We start from the raw sequence: 22,356 nt of genomic DNA on the forward strand, positions 1-22,356 counted from the left end.
AGATCTATTTACAGCACGCTGTTCTATGACCTAAGTTATGCGTCAAACTCATTAGCAAGTCAATGATGTTTGAATCCATTTAAAAATAGCCCTGCCCCCTTCCTGATTTTATTTGGCGATTTGAAAGTGATCCAAAATGACGAGAAGCTTTTTAAAGGTTAAAAGAACATTTTTAGCGTTTTCCACACAAAGATCCAGGGTTAATCACCGATATATTGTCGACTACCCCACCCTTCCCTTCGATTTGCACATTCGACACGTGACTAACCCCAAGGGTCGAGAAAAAATCGAACAATCGATCGAAATCGAAAAGAACGTGACGCATCTGACCTCAGCTAAACGGCAAAGTAAGTATTGGCGGATTGTAGAGGAAAGTGTGTGTTTTTTTCGTATTCTATACATAAGGCCTTTTGAAGAATAAAATCTGCTAAATGCGCGGATTTGGCTTCTGACAGGCTGGTGAACTTTATAGCAAAGCAAAACTTGCATGTGACAGCGGTTTTGCCTGTGGTTAAAAATAGTCATGAACGAGAGGGCTTCAAAAATCCCCATATCTCTTGGCAAACAAAGTATGTACCCGAAAAGGGAACGCTTGTTTGCTGAGCAAGCACAACTGGGGTTCGGCAAAAATAAAGGTGACCGGAGCTGAAATAGACTTACATAGGCTGTGAAAGTAATTGAGGAATTTAAAAAATTCTGCAGCTACAGCAATCGACCGTTTTTAATGTAAGTATAAAGTTTGCTGTTTCGTTTTGAATTTATCTCACAAATAAGCTGATTTTTGCCACGTGCTGACCAGGCTGACACGTGACATGAAGACACAGGCGAGTCACAACAAATAGGCCCTTTGCAGCTAAGCCGTCAAGTGACCTATTTTTCATAAAATTATGGGCTACAACTTAAAGAATGCCAGAAATGGAAAGAGCGCATCGAAAATATCAAAATGGCCAAGTTTGAGGCCCCCATCATTAAAGAAGGAGATTTTATGACGCTCCAAATTTTTAAAAGAATAAGAAGATTTGCATGGAAAAAGTTGTTGGAGAGCAAGACCTTGCTCTCCAGCAACATTTTCCATACAAATCCTCTAAATTTTCTGAAAATTCAAACAGTCATATAAACTTACTCTTTAATTCCACGGGCCTCAAACTTGGCCATTTTGGTATTTTCGATGCGCTCTTTCCATTTCTGGCATTCTTTAAGTTAAAGCCCATAATATAAAAATTTTATAGGAAAAATTTGGTCACGTGACCCCAGCTGCAAAGGGCCTATCCCAGGTTTACATGAGCTGAAGGGCAGCGGAAGTTGTCAGATTTGTAATCTTTATCTAAAAAATCTGAACGGTGGATAGAATCAGACTTTTGAGAAGGACACGTTTGTAAGCGAAAGCTGACACTTTTCATATGAATTTGTAATACACTTAACTTACAATGTCGGATATAATTAAGAGAGAAATAATGGCAAAAGAAAACAAAAGGGAAGGAGAGATAGTGACAACGTGTGTGTAGAAAGCATCGGAAACAAGGGTATGACAGCGATAGATTTGCATGGCATTTTATTTACCAGTGAATATCTGGATACCATTAGTGTCAAGAAAGATACTGCTTTAATTACCATGTAACCTCTAGTCTAAATTTCATTGTCATGCAATAAATTCAAAACACAAAGAAATTGAATTCACGTAACAAAAGAGAGAAAACTATTTAGAAACTCTAATGTTAAACTGCCTTTGACCGTTTTTACACCCAAGTTATATCTACTCGTTCAAGGCGTTCCTTGGGCAAGTTTTTTCTAGTGGCATAAGGCAGATTATACGTGACGGTCGCAGTATAAAAGAAGGAAGACTCCAGGATTGAGAATGGAATATGTAAAGACAAGGTTCGCCGGATTCAAGACTGCAATACAAATACAGCTATACGAAGACTCCAGTTTGTGACACAGAGGCAAATTAGATAGCTCTGATAAGAACGGGGAACCCAGCTGAAAAAAGTGTAACTAACCTCAGGTACAAGAATTGGCATCACACCGCCAAGCCCAGATAACTTAAATGTAAAAAAAGTCTTGCCTTCGGCCCTTGGTCTCAGTTCGGCACATTGTTTTACGCGGAACCACAAAGCGGCAAGGAAAAAGGGTTTCTCTCGGCGAAACACCTCAGAACCCGAGATTCTTGCCAAAAAAAAAAAAAGCACAAAAAGTAACGGGAGACTATAACTTTAATTAACTTTAATCAATTTGTAAGAAGAAGGATAACTGATAAAGGATGTTGTTGATGGAGACGGAACTCGCCTCGTGTCCTGCATCGCTGATCACAGGTTTATTGTTTATTTTTAACAGTGCGGCCTGGCATATATGCAGGGTAGTTCTTTTTAGACCTTCCGGGGTAAGCGCGTACGCCCTTGCAACTAGGCAAGGCGAATTAAACAATTCAAAACAAGTCAAACAAACAATTCCATCTCATCTGACTGAAAGCTAATGCCATCCGCAATAACATCTCTCTTTCCGATTTTACTGATTTCCTTTTTGCGTCGGAAGAAGTCAAACTGCACTGCATGTGATCATGAATGCCACTCAAACGAAAGCCGAAGGTTATTCGAACACGTGTATATATTTCACTGGGCAGTCAGAAAAAGTTTTAAATTAGTTACATGTTTGCTAAAAGATGTCCACCGTACGGAGCATACGCACGCCGCCGCTAGCTGTCTACAAGCTTCCGTATCTTATATCATTTGACGAACTAAGGAACGCTACCTCACAACCCCATCGCAGTTAATTAATTAGTGAGTTGGACGCTTCGCATGGTGCGTGTTCAAGCGCTAGCCGGGGTCATTGTATTGTGATCTTGGATAAGACATTTCTACTCTATACAGCGGACAATACACTTAGTCCAAGTGAAGCCAAACTTTATATTACCTCTACTTCTACAATACACACACCCTTCCAGAGTACAGAGGTGTACGGCGAGGGGATGTACAGACACTCATGGCCGGCCCCTTCGGTGAAAGTATGTAAGAGGCTCGACGTACTTTCAGGGTCTCCCTCACAATCCACCCTGAAGTATTAATTGGTAACGGAGAATTGTCATAACTAAATAAAATTGCAGGAACCGTTGTCATACACAACTGAAATCTCAACTGGATTTCTATAGGAACCGTCTCAGAAATGTGTTTGCTTTTATATCCTGTTTAATCAAAGTGTTTAATTGAAAACAACAATTCCTAACTTCGGCGCATTTCGCTTCCTTTTGGAGTCAGACAATAGAACTAATAGACTTCCGCATTAAACAGGTTTCAAGGGCGATTTGCGGTCATTTGAAGAGTCACGCGCCAACACTGTTCGCCTTCAGATCCCGTCCACTGGTCTTTCCAGTATTTCAAGAAAAGATAGATTTTTCAGTGATTTATTACATTTACTCCATAGATCCTCGTGTAAAAAAAGTAAATAAGGCGAGGAACAAATAACGACAGTTTCTTAGTGCGGTTTGCAAAAGGTATTTATAGCAGATGGTGTCTGACTATTTTTAGAGTCAGATTGATTCCTCTTCACAATGCAACAGCAAACCGGAAGTACCGGCTTTGTGTTTTCTTCGGAAAACCACAGACCACAGACCACAGACCACAGACCACAGGATAGTTACTGTAAGATTTCCGGATTCAGATCATTTCGAGCGTAACATTCAACGATACCAAAGAAAGAGTGGCATTTATTTTAACCAACGTTTTTCCTAACAGACCGCGTCGAAAAGGAATGCATCTCAGAATACTTCAGAGGTGTAAAGAGTCACTGAGTTGGCTAACCATGTGGTACACTCTTACGCAGCAATATGGGAATTCTCCAAAAATCCTGTCGAAACTAGTCTACGGCTTTTGCTTCCAAACGCAAACGTTCACTCGTGTGTTTTTTTTTCCTCTTAGAAAATTGTCAAGGAAATATCTACTATCGTCAAATATCCCACAAGCATGTAACGTAAGTCATTACATCGTGATGATTGTGTTACCGGACACAAGATTATCCTTAACCTGTGCCCTTTTTTTAAGCTGGAAACAGCCAACAGCCGTGATGATATGACGATTACTAACAGTAAGAACGACCGAGACTGATTTTAGGGGGAATTACCTACGTTAAATCCTCCGGGATAGCCTCGTACTTTGGCCCGGGGGGAGGGTTATTCCCATATGTTTGCTTTATAGGTATGTGCCGCAGGATAGGTTAGGGTATCGTGTTTGTCCTGTTGGCGTGGTGTTCCCAGTGTGATCCTTAGATAGGGTACCTAAACTGTATCAGCTAAAATTCCAGCGCGTGAATGCCCAGCTGAACGAAAAACACATTCTATGCTTGATGCTCAACTTCTAATGTTACAGAAACGAAATAAAGCTGACCCGTTCACGCCATTCCTAGGTTTTGTTCTCCCGTTGAACAGGGTGTCATTTTTTCGGGTTTGTGCGTTAAATAGACCCTTCGCGGTACACACCTAGCCGAAACTTACGGAAGTACCCCTCCGGGTACATGAGTCAGTCTTTGCTCGACTGTATGTTTCATCATGTATACAGCTGTAATCAAATCGCATGGTCAAGTTAATATTCGGCGTACACCAGTAAACACGTTCTAAACAGGACATAAAACGAAGCTCATCAGCTCCCTTTGTGTCTGGTAACATAAAAGCTGATCAAAGCAACGACTGTCACATACTGCACCAGAGTGTTCCAAATTACAACTGTACTCATAACATCACCGCTCTGGTACTGAAACGGGGTACAAAAGCAATCAGGGCCCGGAACGACCAAGATTCTCTAAATATACTTAAGTAAATCTGGGTTCTAGCTGGTTGTGGGCTTAGGAGCCCCTGGGGAGTTCTGGTCAAACTGGCAACTGCAAGCATCAAATATGCCAAACCATAGTTTTGAGATAAAGATTATACTCTGGTCTTGATAACTATAACGATCGTGCTCTGCAACACTCTTTATATTTCATCTATCTTTCTTTTCTTCCTCTTCGTCATCTTCGTCCACTTCATCTTTTCCCAATCCCTCATCTTCATAGTTTTGTTCTGAGTCAGGTTCTTGCATAAAAGAATTGACGAGACATTCGGCAAACAATCTAAGCACAGGAGTCAGCAACAGACCAAACAGGATTCCAGCAATGAAGATCATGGCTGCTGCATTTTTCCTCAGTTCTATTATATGCTGATGGGAAAGTAAGAAAAACAATGTTACAGATATTTTTAAACTAGACATCAAATTTCTGGAACACCAAGTTCAGTTTGTGAGTCAACAACCGTTTTACATAGCGTTTTATTTGTCATACCACTTCTCCTAGATTACACAAATACTACAAATAAAAATTATTTTTAACAAGTGAAAGAAGCAAAAAAACTCAGAATGATTAGCTCCAAAAAATATCCATAAGTACTCCCCCCACAGAAGGGATTGGAATTTCCTGGGGGAGGAGGGGTGGTTCTGTGAGACCAAAAAATTTGAAGAAATTTATGCAGCATAATTGGAATTTCCGGAGGGGTGGGGTTTTCTGGAACAACTCAATGTATACAGTACCTTTGCATCATCCATGAGCTCTTCGATGAACACATCACTGAAGAAAATTAGAACAAAAGATACTTTCTAGTACATGTACAGTGTATATACACTGTGTAAGCATGTGAACCACATCTCTGGCTCAAATAGCAAGTCCCAAGGATTCAATTTCCTATTTAAAAATTCTTTATGAACATCATAAACAATAATCTTAAACAGATGCAACAGCTTGAATGTAAATTACATACGGTAAATAAATGGGACTAAATAAATGGGAATTACAGTCCACTTGTTCTGGATCTACACAATCACTATTTTGGCAAAAATATGCATAGAAATATCATTGAGATATGTAATCTAAAGGGTGTCTGGAAAACCCGCATAGCAAATAACGAATAGTCGTGAATAGCGAATAGCAAATAGTCCCGAATAGTGCGAATAGTCTCAAATAGTGCGAATAGTGGCGAACAGTTGCGAAAAGTGGCGAATAGTGATGAATAGTCGTCAATAGTCACCACTTTACATCTAATATCCTGCGTTAATTAATTATCCAAATAAGCAACAGAATTTCAGTGAATTTATTACCTTTTCTTCTCCAGACTCAGGCTAGGGCTGTCCATCGCTGACATTAAGAAAACAGACAATACAAGGATAACCTAATAAAGACGTATTTATGCTTTTGCAGCAGTTAAAACAGAAGAAATTACGGTTTAGAAACATCTTTTGTCCTGATAAGCGTCTGTGCTTTTTAGCAGGAAAATCCCATTCTACATTGCTGTGAGGTTGACTGCGAGATACTGGGTACCCTATTTGCTACGATTTGCCACTATTTGCCACTATTCGCCACTACTCGAGACTGTTTGCCACTATTTGCACTATTCGAGACTATTCGCACTATTTGTGCTATTTGCTATTCGCTATTCACGACTATTTGCTGTTCGCTATTCGCGGCTATTCGCTATTTGCTATTTGGGTTTTCCAGACACCCGTAATCTACATGTAATATATCATGCTGTGCATATTCATGCTGCTACATGTACATCTGTGTTTGAAATGCATATTTCACAGTCTCATTGCAGTCATAACTCCAAAGACAAAAAAAAATAATCTTGGGTGTCACATCTACATGTATATACTAAGGAAAAGTACAATAAGGTAGTATTTGTACTTCACTTTGTTTTCCTGAATATACAGGTTAGAACTGCACCAATAATTAGATAATTTACACTACTATGTTGTCAGTCAAATCTACCTTTTTAAATTTTCAGACATTTTCTGTAAATTTAATAATAATAATAATAATAATAATAACAATAATAAAAATAATAAAAGCTTTATTTAAAACTGAAAGACCGATCAGCGAAGTCCGGGAGGAAGACGCTGGTATAAACCGATGATCAGTATCTATAAATTACATGGTAAAAAACAACAATCAATCAAACAATACTAAAAAAAATATATTATCTAAACACTACATTTATGATCAGTCTTGTCTAAATCACTAAAAAATTTAAAAAGTTTAGTTTTAAAAATTTCTGCTATGTCTGGTATCGAACAGCTGAACACTGAAGCAGCAGAATGGGCGAGATTACATTGACATTGCCCAACAAAGTAATGGTAGAGGGGCAGAGATTAATGTCTTCAAATACTTACAATTTGCTAATTGGTGGTGGTACTGGTTGAGATGCTGCCAGTTTATAGCCGTCTTCCACAAATTTGATAAAAGACTCTGCATCCAGTGTGTCCTCTGAATAAATATACTGCTTACCCTGTTTAAGTCTGAAAGTAATTCAGAATGGAAATGCCCATAGTCTCGTCAGCTATCAGACAGCAAAAACTTTCATTGATCTAAATGATTTTACCCACTTGCCCAGTTTGTGACTGGTTTGGTCCTTATATAATAAAGCCTGGAGTGCAAATTCCATTTAATGACAACACAAAGTCAGGTTCATGTATCTACCATCAAACTCCACTCCACAGAGTACAGATATCATGGGAATTGAGTAACTCATGGTGTTTGTACTCCACAAGACCTGTTGTAGTCCTCTTAGGCCTCCTGAGCACGTTGCAATGCAAAAGCCAGTTTAAATAAAAACTAGTGGTCAATAAATCCCATGATTGTATTTGTCTACTCAATATATACATTTTGATTCACCCTACATGTTGAATCTTGCCTGATTCTGTTTGTGATTTCACTTTATGCTTATATACTATTTATATTTCCAGACAAAATTTTGGCTTGGAGTAACATTGAGTTCTGAGACAAGATGATTACCTTTTAAAAGCACAGTTGTCAACACAGTTGCCAAACATTGTTTAGAGATGACACTGTATAATATTGTACACAATGGACCAACAATTTTATGTATTTTTCATATAAAACAGAAGAAACCTCCATAGATCAATTTGTTATCAATGCCAAATTTTGTGGATTACAGTATGTGAAGTTCCATAAGAATCCATGAAAAATTCCTGAAAATATAGAACCCCAAAGTTGCCAATTTTTTTACAAAGAGATGTATACCAGGAGGCACCATTGGGCATATTTACTAAATTTGGCAAATGATTTGAGCGGTGAGGCTTAGTTTTTAATTGAATGAAAAATTGGAAAAGCGTGAAAAAACTACTCACAGGATTACAAAAGGCCATCTTGTAACTTCAAATCTTCTAAGTGTCACTGTAAAATGAACAAATTTGTTTGATACAAGATTAACAGAAGTGGTCAGATACAATGTACATGTGCATGTATCAAGCAATAACTGGACTGCATAATATATTGTTCATTAAATTAATATGTGAATGAGTAAGGATGAATGACTGGAACAAATGTGGAATGGGAAAGAATGAAATAATCTGGATATAAACTGAAGACCAACTGACAGAAAGACAGACAGACAGACAGACAAACAGACAAACAGACAGACAAACAGACTGACAGACTGACTGAATGTCAGAGTGATGTAAGCAATGCATGCATAAATTAACAAAAATTACCGGCCCAACAGAGTTTATGGACAATGAATACAGCTGCTAATGGAAGACATAGTTTATACTCACATTTACTCTTTGGTGGTAAAACTCTAGCAAAGTTCAACTTGTGACCAAGCCTGATGATTAATTCAAGAAGAATATCATGAGCATAAGTTTGAATAGTCAAAACTAAAAAATATACCAGTTTTTATTGATGGAAACCTAGATATGATGGCCTACTTTTGTTAAAAATTACCATTTAAGTGTGCCGAAGCTACAAAAAGAGTGCCATAATGGGTCACACATGCTCGAGACTGTGATGTTAAATTGAATACACTGTAAGTCTAACAGACGTTTTCAAATTCTGTTGTCATGTCTTGGACAAAACACTTAAAGCTAATTAAAATTTGGTCTCCTTTGAACAATTCACTTGGTATCTTCATCTTAGCATTTTAGGAGCATTCTGTCATATATAACTTAAACCCTGCTTTGGCCAAATGTGGTAAAATTACCGAGATACAGTCTAACCTCTTGACAATGGCCACCTTGAGGACTGAGGAAAGTGGCTGTTGTAGAGAGGTGGCCATTATGGGAAGGTACGGGTGTAAACATTACACCTGTTTTTTTTCAGGGGTGTAACATTTCTTTTCTTAAGGATTGCTTATTTTAGCATATAAACTGTAGGTAACACAATCAGTTACAATCAAAATATATCAATAAAACAGAAACTAAATTGAAACAGAGTCCAACAAAGCATGGTACAAATCAAGTTTTGTGACCTTTCACAAAAACAAAATGTGGTTTTGTATACACCTTTCATCAGTCACTGGTTAACTGGCTATTGTCAGGAGGTTATTTTAACAGTTGGATGGATTTTAGTGGCTATTGCCATTGAGGAGATGTGGCCATTGTAAAGAGGTTAAAATCAGAGTGAATGTATGGACTGTCCACCAGGACCAAAAAAGTGGCTACTGTAGAGAGGTGGCTGTTAGCAGAGATTCGACTGTAGCATTCCTTTGAGAGCTTCCAATAATACTCTTCAGTTTAATTAGAAACATCATTATTACAAATATCTAGTGTAAACTTATTAGCACTACCCGTTACTACTTTATTACTTGCTGCTTTTTGGCAAAGAAGCACAACAAATTCTATGAGCAAATATAACACGCCTGAAAGCCACTTACTCCTGTTGGCTTTTCTCTATCGCTTCATCTGCTCTCTTGCACTTTTCACACTCTGGGTCCCGTTCTGTGAAAGAGCTACAAGAAAAGCAATGTCAAGAAGACAAAGAAAAATTCACACCTACTTTGAACTGAATGAATACAGTTACAAAACACTCCTCATGATATGATGAAATGATAAATTTGTTTGTTACACCTGGAACAATACTGATATGCCATTTTCTTTCAGGGAAGAATATATCCTGTAATGACGACAGTATTTTTCATTTATATGCAACTTGCACCAATGCTTCCTCAAAGTTTTCGTAAGCTTATTGGCTTATTTCAGGACGTAACATGTCGATAATTTCGATAGTCGATAAAAATCGATCATCGTCGATCGTTGTTGATACTAATCAATCGACAAATAACGGAAATCGATAAAAGTCGATCACACAATTTATTGTGATTATCGACTTTGTTCGATTATGATTGATTTTGATTGATTTTGATTGATTTTGATCGATTTCAATCGACAAGTATTGCAAAGACAAAAAACGATGTATGGTGAGAGGAAAGAGTACAGTTGCTGAGGACAGATTAATAAAGCAGCATTGGCTATGCCAAGACTTCATTTTACCACTTTTGTACTGTGATTGGAAGCTCGTATAAACCTGAATAACCGCAGAGAAACTACCCTACACAAATCCAGTTAGACAACCGTGAACACTACAAACCCCTTGAACGTCCTATGGTTGTAGAGACATCCCTAAGGGTACAACAATTAGTTAAGGAACTCCACCAGCACAACTATACTGATGACATGACCAAACTATGGTTTTGTCAAACACCTAACCCGCCTCGCATACCAGTGTTCTACATGCTTACAAAAATTCACAAACCAACTCCAGTTGGAAGACCCATAATATCTGGGTGTGATGGTCCGACAGAGAGACTGTCTGCATTTGTAGACAAACTCCTTCAACCCATAGCAAAAGAACAGGAGTCATATCTTAAAGACTCGATGGACTTCATCAATTTCACAGAAAAAACGAGAGTACCAGGGAACGCTATCGATGGACGTGACAAGCCTATACACAAATATACCTCAAGAGGAGGGGATAGAAACAGTATGCAATGCATACGAATCTTACTATAAAGGAGAATCCCCCATCCCAACACAACATCTTAAAAGAGCGCTTGAACTTATACTTCAAGAAAACTCATTCCAGTTTACTGGAAAAAACTACCTCCAAACACATGGAACAGCCATGGGTACAAAAATGGCAGTCGCTTTTGCCAACATCTTTATGGGAAAGGTAGAATCACAAATCTTAAATCAAAACGCTCAAAAACCACTCGCCTGGAAAAGGTATATTGACGATATATTCTCTATCTGGAATATAAACAAAGACAAAGTCATGCAGTTCATTGAACTAGCAAATAGCCACCATCCCACTATCAAGTTCACGGCTAAAGTTTCCGACACGGAAACAACGTTCCTTGACACAAAAGTTTACAAAGGCAAAAGATTTGCACAAAAGTCTAGACTAGACATTAAAACTCATTTCAAAGCTACTGAAACATTTCAGTACATGCATTTCTCGAGTTGCCACCCACCAGGGGTCAAAAAGGGCTTCATCAAGGGCGAAGCATTCAGACTTCTCCGAACCAACTCCTCTGAAACAGCATTCAAAGCTGCTATTTCACAATTTAAAACAAATCTCATCGAAAGAGGGTATCCTGAAACTCTTGTTTCAACAACTCTCGCAGAAATTACATTTGAGGAGAAAAAAGCTGCCCTACAACAGAAACGTAAACAAGACAGGCGAATCTTGCCTTTTGTCACACAATATCGCCCATCAGTGCCTAACTTAAAACAAATACTTATGCAGAACTGGCATTTAATTCAACAACAACCATTGCTTAGAAGAATATTCAAAGATCCCCCTATTGTCTCGTACAAAAGGGGCAGATCCCTAAAGGATATGCTCGTTAGAGCAAAGCTTTAACCGGCTATTACACGAGGATGGGAGTTGTGCAGGCCTGTCACCCCATTGTTATCACTGCATTTTTGTCGATAAAATCGATAATCAGTTGAAAATCTTGTGATTATCGACTTTTATCGACAAATTTAATTTGTCGATTGACAATTATCGACAACTATCGAGTAATATCGACTTATCGACTACGTTTTCGATGATCGACTTTGATCGACATGTTACGTCCTGCTTATTTGAATGAATTTCAAAAAAACTTACAAAACTATGAGCCAGTCGCCAGTTGTTGCTCCTGTTGAGGCCTGAGTCAAGTGCTCAAAAGATGCATCATTCAGGATTTGAACAGCACTTTCACCCCAGCAAACATGGTAAAACACGAACAATGTACACACTCGCAGAAAAGACACGCCGTCCGCCATCTTGCTACACACTCGCAATTTGGAAGAGGGAGAGTTGGGGAGAAGTATTTCTAAATTAGGACATAATCTCCATATATAAAACAGAGCATTTCCAATATGGCGGACAAAGTGGATTGCCAGTGACCTGGAAAATCTTGTTATAATCCGTAATTTGTAAGGTCGAAATCGTTTCTAATAAGATGCCACTGGTTCTTATGTGTGGGTACCCTTGTTCAGGGAAGTCAAAGAGAGCGGAAGAATTAAAAAGTTATTTGGAAAATTCCAAGGGAAAGACCGTTCACATGGCTGGTGATGAGAGCATAGATTTGGAAAGAAACGTGGTTTATGCAGGTAATTTTAACTTATTTAATTACAATGTAGACAAAAGTGAAGGCCATCTGCTCAAGAAATGACTAAATGGACCACTTAAACGATGTCACGCTTTTCTGATTGTATCATTCAAGCCAAAAACTGGATGTCCCGTATCACGACTATGTATTTATTCCGTTACCATTACAATTATTGAGAACTAACAGTAAACAGGCGAACTAACCTACGAGAAGGCTGTCATTGTTGGCAGCACGAGCAAAGCCGTCGGCTTTGAGAGAATGAATGAGAGCCTGCACGGACGCTATTGTTTTCTTAATACAGCCCATCCCAAGGTGTCAAGATTTTAACAACTCGCTAGCTTAATGTGTCAAATTATAAGCCAATAGAAATTGAATGAACCATCAACAAATATAACAGCTAATTGCATGTGTAGGCTTTAAGTTCTTTTAGTTTTAGTCTTAAATCTTTCTTTAATCATTATTTATACACAGTAAAAACATCAGGTAGAAAAATTACATAATAATGACTAAAAATCCAAATCCTAACACTATATTAACTTACATTAATATGCCACTTAAGAAAAATCCTGGTTTCCATGAATGCCTAGGCTCAATTACCAGCGGCTGTTCGGGAAAGGAGCCCACGCTCCTCCCCCAAACTCACAGCTGGACTCGTGGACTTGGCATTGTTAATTTCAACCAATAAGAAATCTGCCTGCCTGAATCGAGCGGGCTGCATAAATTAGCTTTCTCGCAGTAGCAAAGAAGTTGTGCGATATGAAGTGCGATCGCATTAGTGCGACATTTAACCAAATACCGTCAACTGCTGAAATCTTGCCTGATCTAAACCTTAGGAGCATATACAACATGCCAAATAATCAACAGACTTATACGTTAGAATCTAGATTGAATCATGTGGTGCCAGAATGTCAGATAACGAACAAAGTCAATAAAGAGAGGGATAAACGCAAACATCGATCTCAAGAAACAAAACATTCAATCAAATTGATGTGTACGGTAGTCTTCTTGAAGGGAAGCGACACCAGTCTCTGGCGAAGCGAGACAAAATTAAATTTTTAAGTGGTAGCCAAAAGCAAACGGAACTAGCAAAACAAAAACATGCACACCCTAAAACATATGTTTGACCTTTGACATGACAGTTGCTACACCATAGTCAAACAGCTCTGCTTTACTTTTTTTTGAGAAAAAACTCCTCTATAGAACACAGCATGTAATGCCCTTCCGCAACAATAATGTGAAACAAAATAGGTTGGAGGGCCAAAATTAAAAGAAGTGGCAAAAATGCCACAAATTTTACGAGCCGTAGGCGTCATGTGGGCCTGCCTATGATTGTCATCAGATGACATTTTAGGCCACCTGAAGCGCCGCAAGAATTAAATTATGAATTTACGTCACAGACATGCTTTGCCGCTCACTTGTCCAGCCGTCTCTCGGGGAGGAACGTAGACCGGACTCGAGAAAGCGGTGGAAATCGAGCCTAATGAATGCCATGTTTAAAAATTATGGTAGAGAAGGCGTTTAAATTTGTTTAATGAACCAGACTCTCTAATGTTACAAGTAAATGGCACTTGTGTTTGGGAGTCTCAATAACAAGATGGAAGACCTGAGAGCCCCTCTGAATTGTGAGAGCTGGTGCACCATTCCAGCTAACCAGAGCGCTTTTCAGGCTAACTGGTTACAGGGTACAATTTGCACTTTATTTAAAATACTTCCTGTCTGGTTTATAGCATTGAATAGCTGGACGATGGCACTCCTGCACAGTTAGCCTGAGTGGTGCACCAGTTAGCCTGTTTACGGTTAGTTCTCAATAATGGTAATTGGAACACAATGCAAAATGAAAATTTTCTGAGTGCTGGACACAGAGTATTCTAAAAATACTGTCCATATGTCTAAAACCTATAGACACAGCGAACAAAAAGTAAGCCTCACTGCTTGATTTATCAATGTCAAATTTAGGAAATATGCAAAGTTTCCCAAGAAGCTGTCACAAACTCATAAAAATATGGGACTCCAAACTTGCCAATTTTATAAAGAGATGTGTGTCAGGGGGCAAGTGCTAACCCCCAGGCACACATTTTTGGTAACATGTTGGAAAGTTTGGGGCTCCATATTTTCACGAGTTTGCACTGCATATTTCTAAAGAGACTACTAAATTGCCATGATAAGTTGATCGATGGAGGTGTTTTTTGTTTAAGGGAAAAATTTGAAAGTTGATATTATGTGACATTGTCGACAGGGTCAATAATTTGCATAATGACATATTACTTATTTGCATCTTTATATAGTACATGTATATGAACAACTTCTCTACTACCCTGCTTAACTCTCATACCTGATACAGATAGTAAAAATTATTTGATATAATAAGAACATCGCCTCTATGGTTGTCCTCTGATAAATCAAAGCACCAGGAACAAATCAGAAATAATTATAACCGTCTCCAAATTGTGCTAATATTTTAAAATTGTTATTAATTAGAGGTGCTGTTTTATTTCAGCTTCCTCAAATGAGAAGGAGGCAAGAGGTCTGTTGAAATCTGCTGTGGAAAGGTAGCTATTGGCCTGTAATTGACTTGCCCACTGGCAAGTCAGTGACCTCTTCGATGCTACATTTTAACATTTTTGTATACTGTTTCCTTGTAAAAGTGACAAACTAAACAGAAAATACTATGGTAACTTCCTAATTTTGACTTTTAAATTTGTCCTTTCTGTTTGATTCCATTTATTGGCTTTCATGGCCTCACGCATAGTGCTTAGCAATGATATGGTTTTTTTTTTTTTTTAGGCTTATTTCAAGAGATGACATAGTTATTCTAGACTCTCTGAACTATATAAAAGGTGATTAAAAGTGTGTATAGTTTGATTAGTCTGTTCTTATATTATTTAAGGATCACTTTGTTCCTTAATGAACATCCATATACAATGTATGTGGGTCTGAACCCTCTCACATGGAGGTGCCAGTTTCCCAACAAAATAATAAGTATTCTTCTTGCAGAAGTCAGGCTGCTCTTGATGTCAATAACACAATGTGTTGTCTTTTCTAGGATATAGATATGAGTTATACTGTGTTGCAAAGGCACATAAGACCACACATTGCATTGTAAGTAAGGAAGTAAAATCAAACTCTTCTCTGATAAAAATATGGAAGGAAAAAATTATGTAAGAATTCACGAAATCCAGACGGACATAATTTTTAACCCTGTGGATTCCAAATTGGGAGCTTATGTATAAAACTGGAAATTTTATAATTTCTATGTGTTTTTGTATGAGTTTCACATTCAGAAAAACTTACCAAAAAACGGTTTCATTCACAAGTAAATTTGAATTTGCATGTTGCTTCAAGAAACTGCCAATCAGTATTAGGCCCAGTCCAAACACCGCTCCACTTATTTGCCGAACCAAACTTGATTAAGTTCGACTTTAGAGCGACTTTGGAGTGATGGCTGGTTCAGACAGCGTACTTGGGTCGAACTTAATTTGGGAAGCCAGTGGTAACAATTTTCAACGAGAAAATATGCGTTCTGAATATTCAAGAACTCTGTCCAAATAGAAAAGCTGTGACTAACATTTCGCTGTTATAGCAATATTTAGGGAAGCAAATTCAAACGCAAGGTTCAGCGTTTGCATTTAGACAGGTTTTCTTCTGGTTAATTCGCCTTGCTCAAGGGAAATCTCATAAGCTGGGCTATTATCACGAAGAAGAAGCAAAAACTGAATTTGCGGTTGAAGGCATATTTTGTGTTGTCTTTATTTTTTGCGAGGACTTTGAGCTTCATGCATGACTGGTCACGCCACTCAATTTTAAGCCAATCATGAGTCCCGTTATATAAAAAGTACATTAAAGTAATTTATGCATTAGGTTCGACACATGAGGAGTATGCCGTATGAATCAGCTGCCGCTCCAGCGTCACATAGTGTGACAGACCCTGCCGACTTTAATGTTGTTTCCCGTACCAAACGTAACCTGCCGAACCAAAATGATTCAAATGCCGCTCTTCTGCCGTACTTAACTCATCGGTTAGGTTCGGTGCATGAATGGAGCGGCATTTGGAATGGGCCATAGAACACACTACATGTACATTGCAGCATTCTCAAATTAGATAGAAAATAACATCTGGTTTGACTGTAAATTGTATAAAGTACGGCAAAAGATATACTATGCTCATGATGTACAGTGTAGCTCTATATAGAGGTCGACATAGTCTCTGATTATTGTCTGTTTGTTATTGTCTGGCAAAGTTTTTGGCAAGTATGATGTCATACATGTTTAACAAAGATTCCCAGGCATGCTGCAGTGAAATATTGCATTTGATGATTTGTTTTACTATTTCAGGTTCATTGTGACACTCCAAAAGAAACATGCAGAGAGTGGAACAGAACAAGAGAGAAAAGATACAATGATGACATGTAAGTACTTCAAAAATTTGATCTGCTACACTGTCACGTATCGTCAATTCTGTGCCATCAAATCAAAAGCAAGCTGTTGGTCATTGCATTTAGATTAGATGCATTGGTGATGAGATTTGAGCCTCCAGAGTCAAGAAACAGATGGGATTCCCCTCTGTTTGTTATTCAGGTATTCTAAATAAGTAAGATTTTATGAATGCAAGAATTTACAAAATTGATACCTCTACTTGTTAAGCTATATGTACGTTCTTACGAGTAGAAGGTATAATTATTATTAAAATGTTTCCATGTTTTTATCAAGTTTTAGTATAAAATCTACTAGCATTCTATCACGAATGCCGTTCCATCTATTTTGTTGTAGATAGTGATTACGGAAGTAGTGTTCGCTTGTTAACAAAATGACGGTCGTTTCCTTTGTGTTTTCGAGGTGTCTATGAAAAGGATTTAGTTTCGAATGACTAGTAGATTTATACTAAAATAATTACATGCAGATTATTCGCTCTCGATTTCTATGTGTGATAGTTGGTTTGGGCTGTGCCCTCATCAACTATTTTGCAATAGAAATCTCAAGCTCATTATCTAATTGTTTAATAGAAACATGAATGGAAGTTTGTGAGAACAGTGGGTTTAAAAGGGTTAATTCAAATTCATTTGCTGGTGATGTATTTTATTTATTTAATTACTTAGGTGTGTGACAACCTTCCTTTCGATTCTATATATGATTCACTGATTAACAGAATACCACCTCCACCAAATCAGGCTACCCAGCCGGTAAGAATTTGCAGTGTATGTTGCAGACATACTTGTCATTTGTTGTACAATTATGCGTGTACACATGTATTTCTTAGTGCATTATTGTTCAAGGGAAATTCTGCATTGAGCCTAGTAGATGGCGTTAGTTTGTTGCCACATTGAATCATCATTTTTGTTCTACTTTTATTTGCTTGTATTTAATTAATATGTTATTTTTGTTTTGTCTGATAAGCAACCATTGTCTGCAACAAACTTCTTATATGAACTTGATAAAATGACACAAGAGATAGTCACGGTGAGTAACTCTCAGCTTGAATTCTCAAAGACATGTACCACTGCCAAACATTGCGACAAGCAGTCTATTCACATACCTGCTCTAACTTAATAAAAACCGGCTCAAGAGGGACGTGAGGGAGGTTTTTTGTTCGTACTCTGCTTGTTCTTTGGTTTAGTGCTTACTTCACTCACACACTTGCTGAATTTAAAAAGAACTGGTGTGAACAGGCCATTTGTGCCTTCCCCAGAACCCAAGGTACTGTAGTTAGCGTTCAGGCGGCAAAAGTTTGTTGCTGCAGAGGAAACCTTCAATTTCTATAAAAACGTTAATGTTGCTCTACAAAAGTACATGTATATTCAGCTCCACATGAGAAGCTCTAGTCAAGTCATATATCAAGAGAAGGGCAGTGAATTATTTCATCCAATACATCGTTCATTGTATATCAAGGAAATACTTTTATTCTCGCAGGCATTGTTGAATTCTCAATGTACATTTGTACCTGGTGATCATGTAGCAGTTCCAGGGACGTCCGAAAAAATATCCTTTTGAAACACCTGACAGTTTATAATGCCTGGAGTGAAAGCATTGTGTGCTCCAAGGACCCCTCCCTCATTATCCCCGCCCTCTCTCCGCTGAGAGGCTGAGAATCTCTGTGTCGTTGTTTCCGCGGCATTTCTGTGCTACGTAAATTTATGTCTTTATTTGTTTTCCTTGACGATTTTTGCTCTACGTTGTCCTGAATAGAACTGTTAACATGGCGGAATTGAGAAGAATACGTCGGCAGTTTATTACTTACACCAAAATGCACCCTGTAGAAGATACAAAGAAAATTGCGAATATGTTTGTACAATACCTGAACAGTAACGTCAAATAAATGCTCTTATTTTATGACATCTCAGTCTTTTTGTTAAGTATTTCTAAAGCGGCAAGTCACAGACTATGAAAAAGGTTTTTAACTATACAATTTATACTGACCATTTTTCATTTAGAACCATTCATCAAAAGCGTGGAAAAGTATGTTGTACATGAGGTTATTGAGCCTAAGTACATTGTAAGCACGCTTGTTTGCCTAAAATCTGTTTTGTTTGCTAAAGTAGTGTTGAAGCAGGTAGCTCGTTTTCTTCTTGTGTGCATCAAAAGACCACAGCACGCACAAGAGACAAACAGAACAGGAACACAGGAACGGGACGGAAGTTTCCACTGGACGGAGTTCAGTTTGTTTAGGTTCCGTAGGCACTAATAGTTGGATTATTGTTCTTTTAAATACTCACTGGAAAATGGAAATACTCCACACAGAGAGCACGAATGAACTGAAACTGAAGCAAGATGAATCATGACATTGAATTAATTTAATAATTATTAAATGGCAGTGAACACTACGTCAAGTTGCCATATATTGGAATAAGAAATTACTGTAGATGTCTTGTCAAGGGCTCCGCTATGGACGGGCCGCTGTTTTGTTTGCTGTCTTGAATTCAGTTTTTATGCCCTCGCGTTTAGAGGTCACTTTGAATAATCTTAGTGCAACGCAATATTTAGAGTGGCATCTTAATCGTCCATGCCGTTGATAGGGTGTCATTCAGTAAATATTTACCCTGTGTCTAAACTTTCGAAACTAAACCACGCATATTCAACGACTTCAAGGACTTCCTTTGGTGTCACGGAACATAACACTTACAAGGAATATGTATTTCAACTAGACCTGAATGTAAAATCAGCATTCCAAGCTGACATGTCGGAAACTGTTCTCCCCTTAAGACCGTTACTAGCTTGGACTCATTATACTTGTTCTCTACAGTGAAAATAATTCACAAATGATGAGCTCAATGGATGACATTCGAAAATCAAACAAATCTGTACAGACTGTTCTTTTGTGCTTTAACCAAAACTGTCTAAATGTCATATCATGTAAATAGACAGTTGACAACCAACATGAAAAAACGGCACGATCCAATACTAGGAACTATACCTCCTCACAATTTCCCCGACAAATTAATAGTAGTTCATTTCGCGAGCGTGAAACTGAGAAACGAGATTACTTCCAGCAGTAAATCCGCCATGAAATTAATCTGGGTTCTTCTCGTTACTGCACTGGCTCTCTTGCAACCTTTTTCTTCCAACGCAGCCAGAAAAGTCCAGAGAGGAAAATTTGTCGTGAAGCAAATTACTAACAAACTGAAAACAGTTTGCCCCAGCCAGAACAAGAACCTTAGCCAAGTTTTGTCGATCGTAAGTTCGGTCGACTTAACTCTTCGCTTTACACACAGTAGAATCAGTTCTTTGGAGTCTGCCGCCAAGCGTATGAAAAAAGGTAAGCCGGCTTATTTTGTGAAAAACGAGTATAAAATAAAAACTAACATCAATTTGTTTCTCTTTTGTTTCTGTCAGCTAATGCAGTGTTATTGCATCGCTTGGGCAAAATGGACCGCAAATTGGATGGCATAACAAAGATGATTCGAAAAGTCGCGAATGAAGGTTTGAAGTTTTACTTTGTCATTACAATTTTCTTGTTTTCATGTGCGTAAGCAAGTCGGGTAAGAGACAAAAAAGATTCCGTGAGAGTAGGACTTCTTTTGTGGAATTCACGAGTGACTGCCAGTCCCACGCGGTAAAAATATCCCTGTAAAGCTTATAACCTTTGATTTAGCTTGGTACGCCTTAAATGACAGGCTAAAATAGCCCGAAGCTTCTCGGTCTGAAAATAAGTTTTCCATCTCGCGATTAGTGGAGTTGGTGTGCGTCGAAGAGAAAGAATGGGGAGGCTATGTCAACTCGGCAATAATGTAGAGCTACTGCAAAACACTGAAGTACGTCTGGTTATTAATTTTATAGATCTCGGACGAATAAAACTATATTTTCGGATTATTGCTTTAATCGTAACTGTAACAAAATTCTCGATCGTGATTGGTTCTCCGCGCGCTTATTTGTCACGTAATCGGCGCGCGATCACGTGGATGTCCAATTACAGATATCCTGAATTTGAACTTTTTGTAATTGGCTTCCTTCGCAATGTTTCCTACAGTTTTCGTATGAAAAGCGCTACAGACGTGTTCGCTCAAAAGAATTTCTCAAAAGACATTTTTAATTTCGAAATTTGCTATAGATACGATTAATTAGTAATTGGACCTCGTGTCGTACAATTCAGGGAGAAATCGTGACAAAAGGAAGGGGGGGATCTGCAGAGGGGGCCAATTTTGACCTGTTTGTGGTTTTCTATTTCAGAGAAGCCGAGGTCTATTGTCATCTGTGAACACAAGAAAGCCAATATAACCTGCAAGAAAGGGGAGAAGATTAACATCGTGCAAGCGAACTATGGCCGACTGAATAAACGCGCCTGTACAAAGTCTCCAATTCGTTCCACCAACTGTCGTGCTGCTAAATCACTTGCTGTCGTGAAGAGCACGTGCCACAAGAAAGCCAGTTGTGCGCTACATGCAAGCAACAAGGTGTTTGGGGATCCATGCAAGGGAATCGTTAAGTATCTTCTTGTCAAGTACAAGTGCGAGCGCTAGGTAAGTTGGAATAAGACATCTTCAATGACTGAGGCAGTTTTACTGATAAACTATCCGTAAGATTGTGGCTGACGAAAGTAAACAATGGGAGGATCTGCATTGACTGAACTTACTGGAATAATGAAAATTTGGCAAAGTATTTATTTAAGATAGATTAGAAATGATTAATATATTTGCGCAATTAAATAAGATGGTTTTGGCTTCCCGTGCAATAAAATCAAGCTTATTTTCCCTCACTTTCGTTTTTCCAGTATAAAGTATTAATAACCGCACCATCATGAATGGCTTTTAACATGGCATTTCTTTCATTATTTTCAGGTTTTTCGACATCTGAGCCTCGCATTGGTGTGAGATCAGTAGCTTCACTTGATCATTATCTCGCCTCTGCTGATTCTTTTCATTTATCAAGTGTTCTTTGGAGATGAAATAAAGTCATGTACACGTAACAATCTGTTTTCTGACTTTTTTGTGGCTTAGTTTCTCATAGCTAGCCTCACTGTTTTCTTGCAGCCTTTTTTTAAGACAAATACAGTGAAGCTACTGGAAAGGCGCCAATCGCCCGAAAATATCAAAACAATAACCTTTCGAAAATAATAGTCCCCCAATCCACTCGAAACACACCTCCAAATCTCAGTCTCCAAAAGTCAGCTTCTATGATAACTTTTCCCACTGGAGCCCACTGTGACCCTCACTTCTAGCTGTCCATGGATTTCTATGCAAACCGCAACCTCCAAAGCCTGTTTCGTGCTTTTCGCCGTCGTCTTTCTAAAGAGAACTTTACCATCGGTTCGCTTACCTCCCCAACGCAAAATTCCAATCGTTTAAATTGGCGTTTTCAAATCCTAAAGATTAGCGGGGTGTTATTCCAATACCAGGATATTCTTTCTGAAGTGGGAATTCATTCATTCATACAACTTCGTCCAACAAGGCCATGCAGGTGAACAATCAGTACTACCTCAAAAACCCAGTGATGGGCGCAGCACTACCCCCTTTCCCCTCCACTGCGAG

General features: G+C 38.4%; 4 protein-coding genes across 4 annotated transcripts; 3 read left to right on the top strand and 1 right to left on the bottom strand.

Moving 5' to 3' along the window:
- Positions 1 to 3,679: 3,679 nt before the first annotated feature.
- Positions 3,680 to 12,089, bottom strand: LOC110053568 (thioredoxin domain-containing protein-like). The gene is made up of 7 exons (XM_089271987.1): positions 11,914 to 12,089; positions 9,677 to 9,751; positions 8,580 to 8,629; positions 8,154 to 8,199; positions 7,176 to 7,301; positions 5,544 to 5,580; positions 3,680 to 5,177 (listed from the first exon to the last, which is right to left on the bottom strand). Exons 1-7 carry the CDS (start codon positions 12,069 to 12,071, stop codon positions 4,962 to 4,964), a joined length of 708 nt encoding a protein of 235 aa, XP_089128113.1. The 5' UTR covers positions 12,072 to 12,089; the 3' UTR covers positions 3,680 to 4,961.
- On the top strand, positions 10,762 to 11,713 carry LOC149118731 (uncharacterized). Its single transcript, XM_089282716.1, has one exon. It carries the CDS (start codon positions 10,924 to 10,926, stop codon positions 11,662 to 11,664), a length of 741 nt encoding a protein of 246 aa, XP_089138842.1. The 5' UTR covers positions 10,762 to 10,923; the 3' UTR covers positions 11,665 to 11,713.
- A 34-nt stretch (positions 12,090 to 12,123) lies between the features above and the next one.
- LOC110053566 (protein KTI12 homolog) lies at positions 12,124 to 18,729 on the top strand. The gene is made up of 10 exons (XM_089271970.1): positions 12,124 to 12,401; positions 14,898 to 14,949; positions 15,185 to 15,237; positions 15,444 to 15,499; positions 16,733 to 16,806; positions 16,900 to 16,975; positions 17,494 to 17,577; positions 17,792 to 17,854; positions 18,305 to 18,373; positions 18,567 to 18,729. The coding sequence occupies exons 1-10, from the start codon at positions 12,251 to 12,253 to the stop codon at positions 18,708 to 18,710; spliced, it is 822 nt and encodes a 273-aa protein (XP_089128096.1). The 5' UTR covers positions 12,124 to 12,250; the 3' UTR covers positions 18,711 to 18,729.
- A 612-nt stretch (positions 18,730 to 19,341) lies between these two features.
- LOC110053617 (uncharacterized) lies at positions 19,342 to 21,797 on the top strand. The gene is made up of 4 exons (XM_020759871.2): positions 19,342 to 20,147; positions 20,225 to 20,311; positions 21,059 to 21,348; positions 21,667 to 21,797. The coding sequence occupies exons 1-3, from the start codon at positions 19,733 to 19,735 to the stop codon at positions 21,346 to 21,348; spliced, it is 792 nt and encodes a 263-aa protein (XP_020615530.2). The 5' UTR covers positions 19,342 to 19,732; the 3' UTR covers positions 21,667 to 21,797.
- Positions 21,798 to 22,356: the final 559 nt, after the last annotated feature.

Source organism: Orbicella faveolata, unplaced genomic scaffold (genome assembly GCF_042242905.1).
Source record: "Orbicella faveolata isolate gen_17 unplaced genomic scaffold, um_ofav_v1 contig_1, whole genome shotgun sequence".
Lineage (NCBI taxonomy): Eukaryota > Metazoa > Cnidaria > Anthozoa > Scleractinia > Merulinidae > Orbicella > Orbicella faveolata.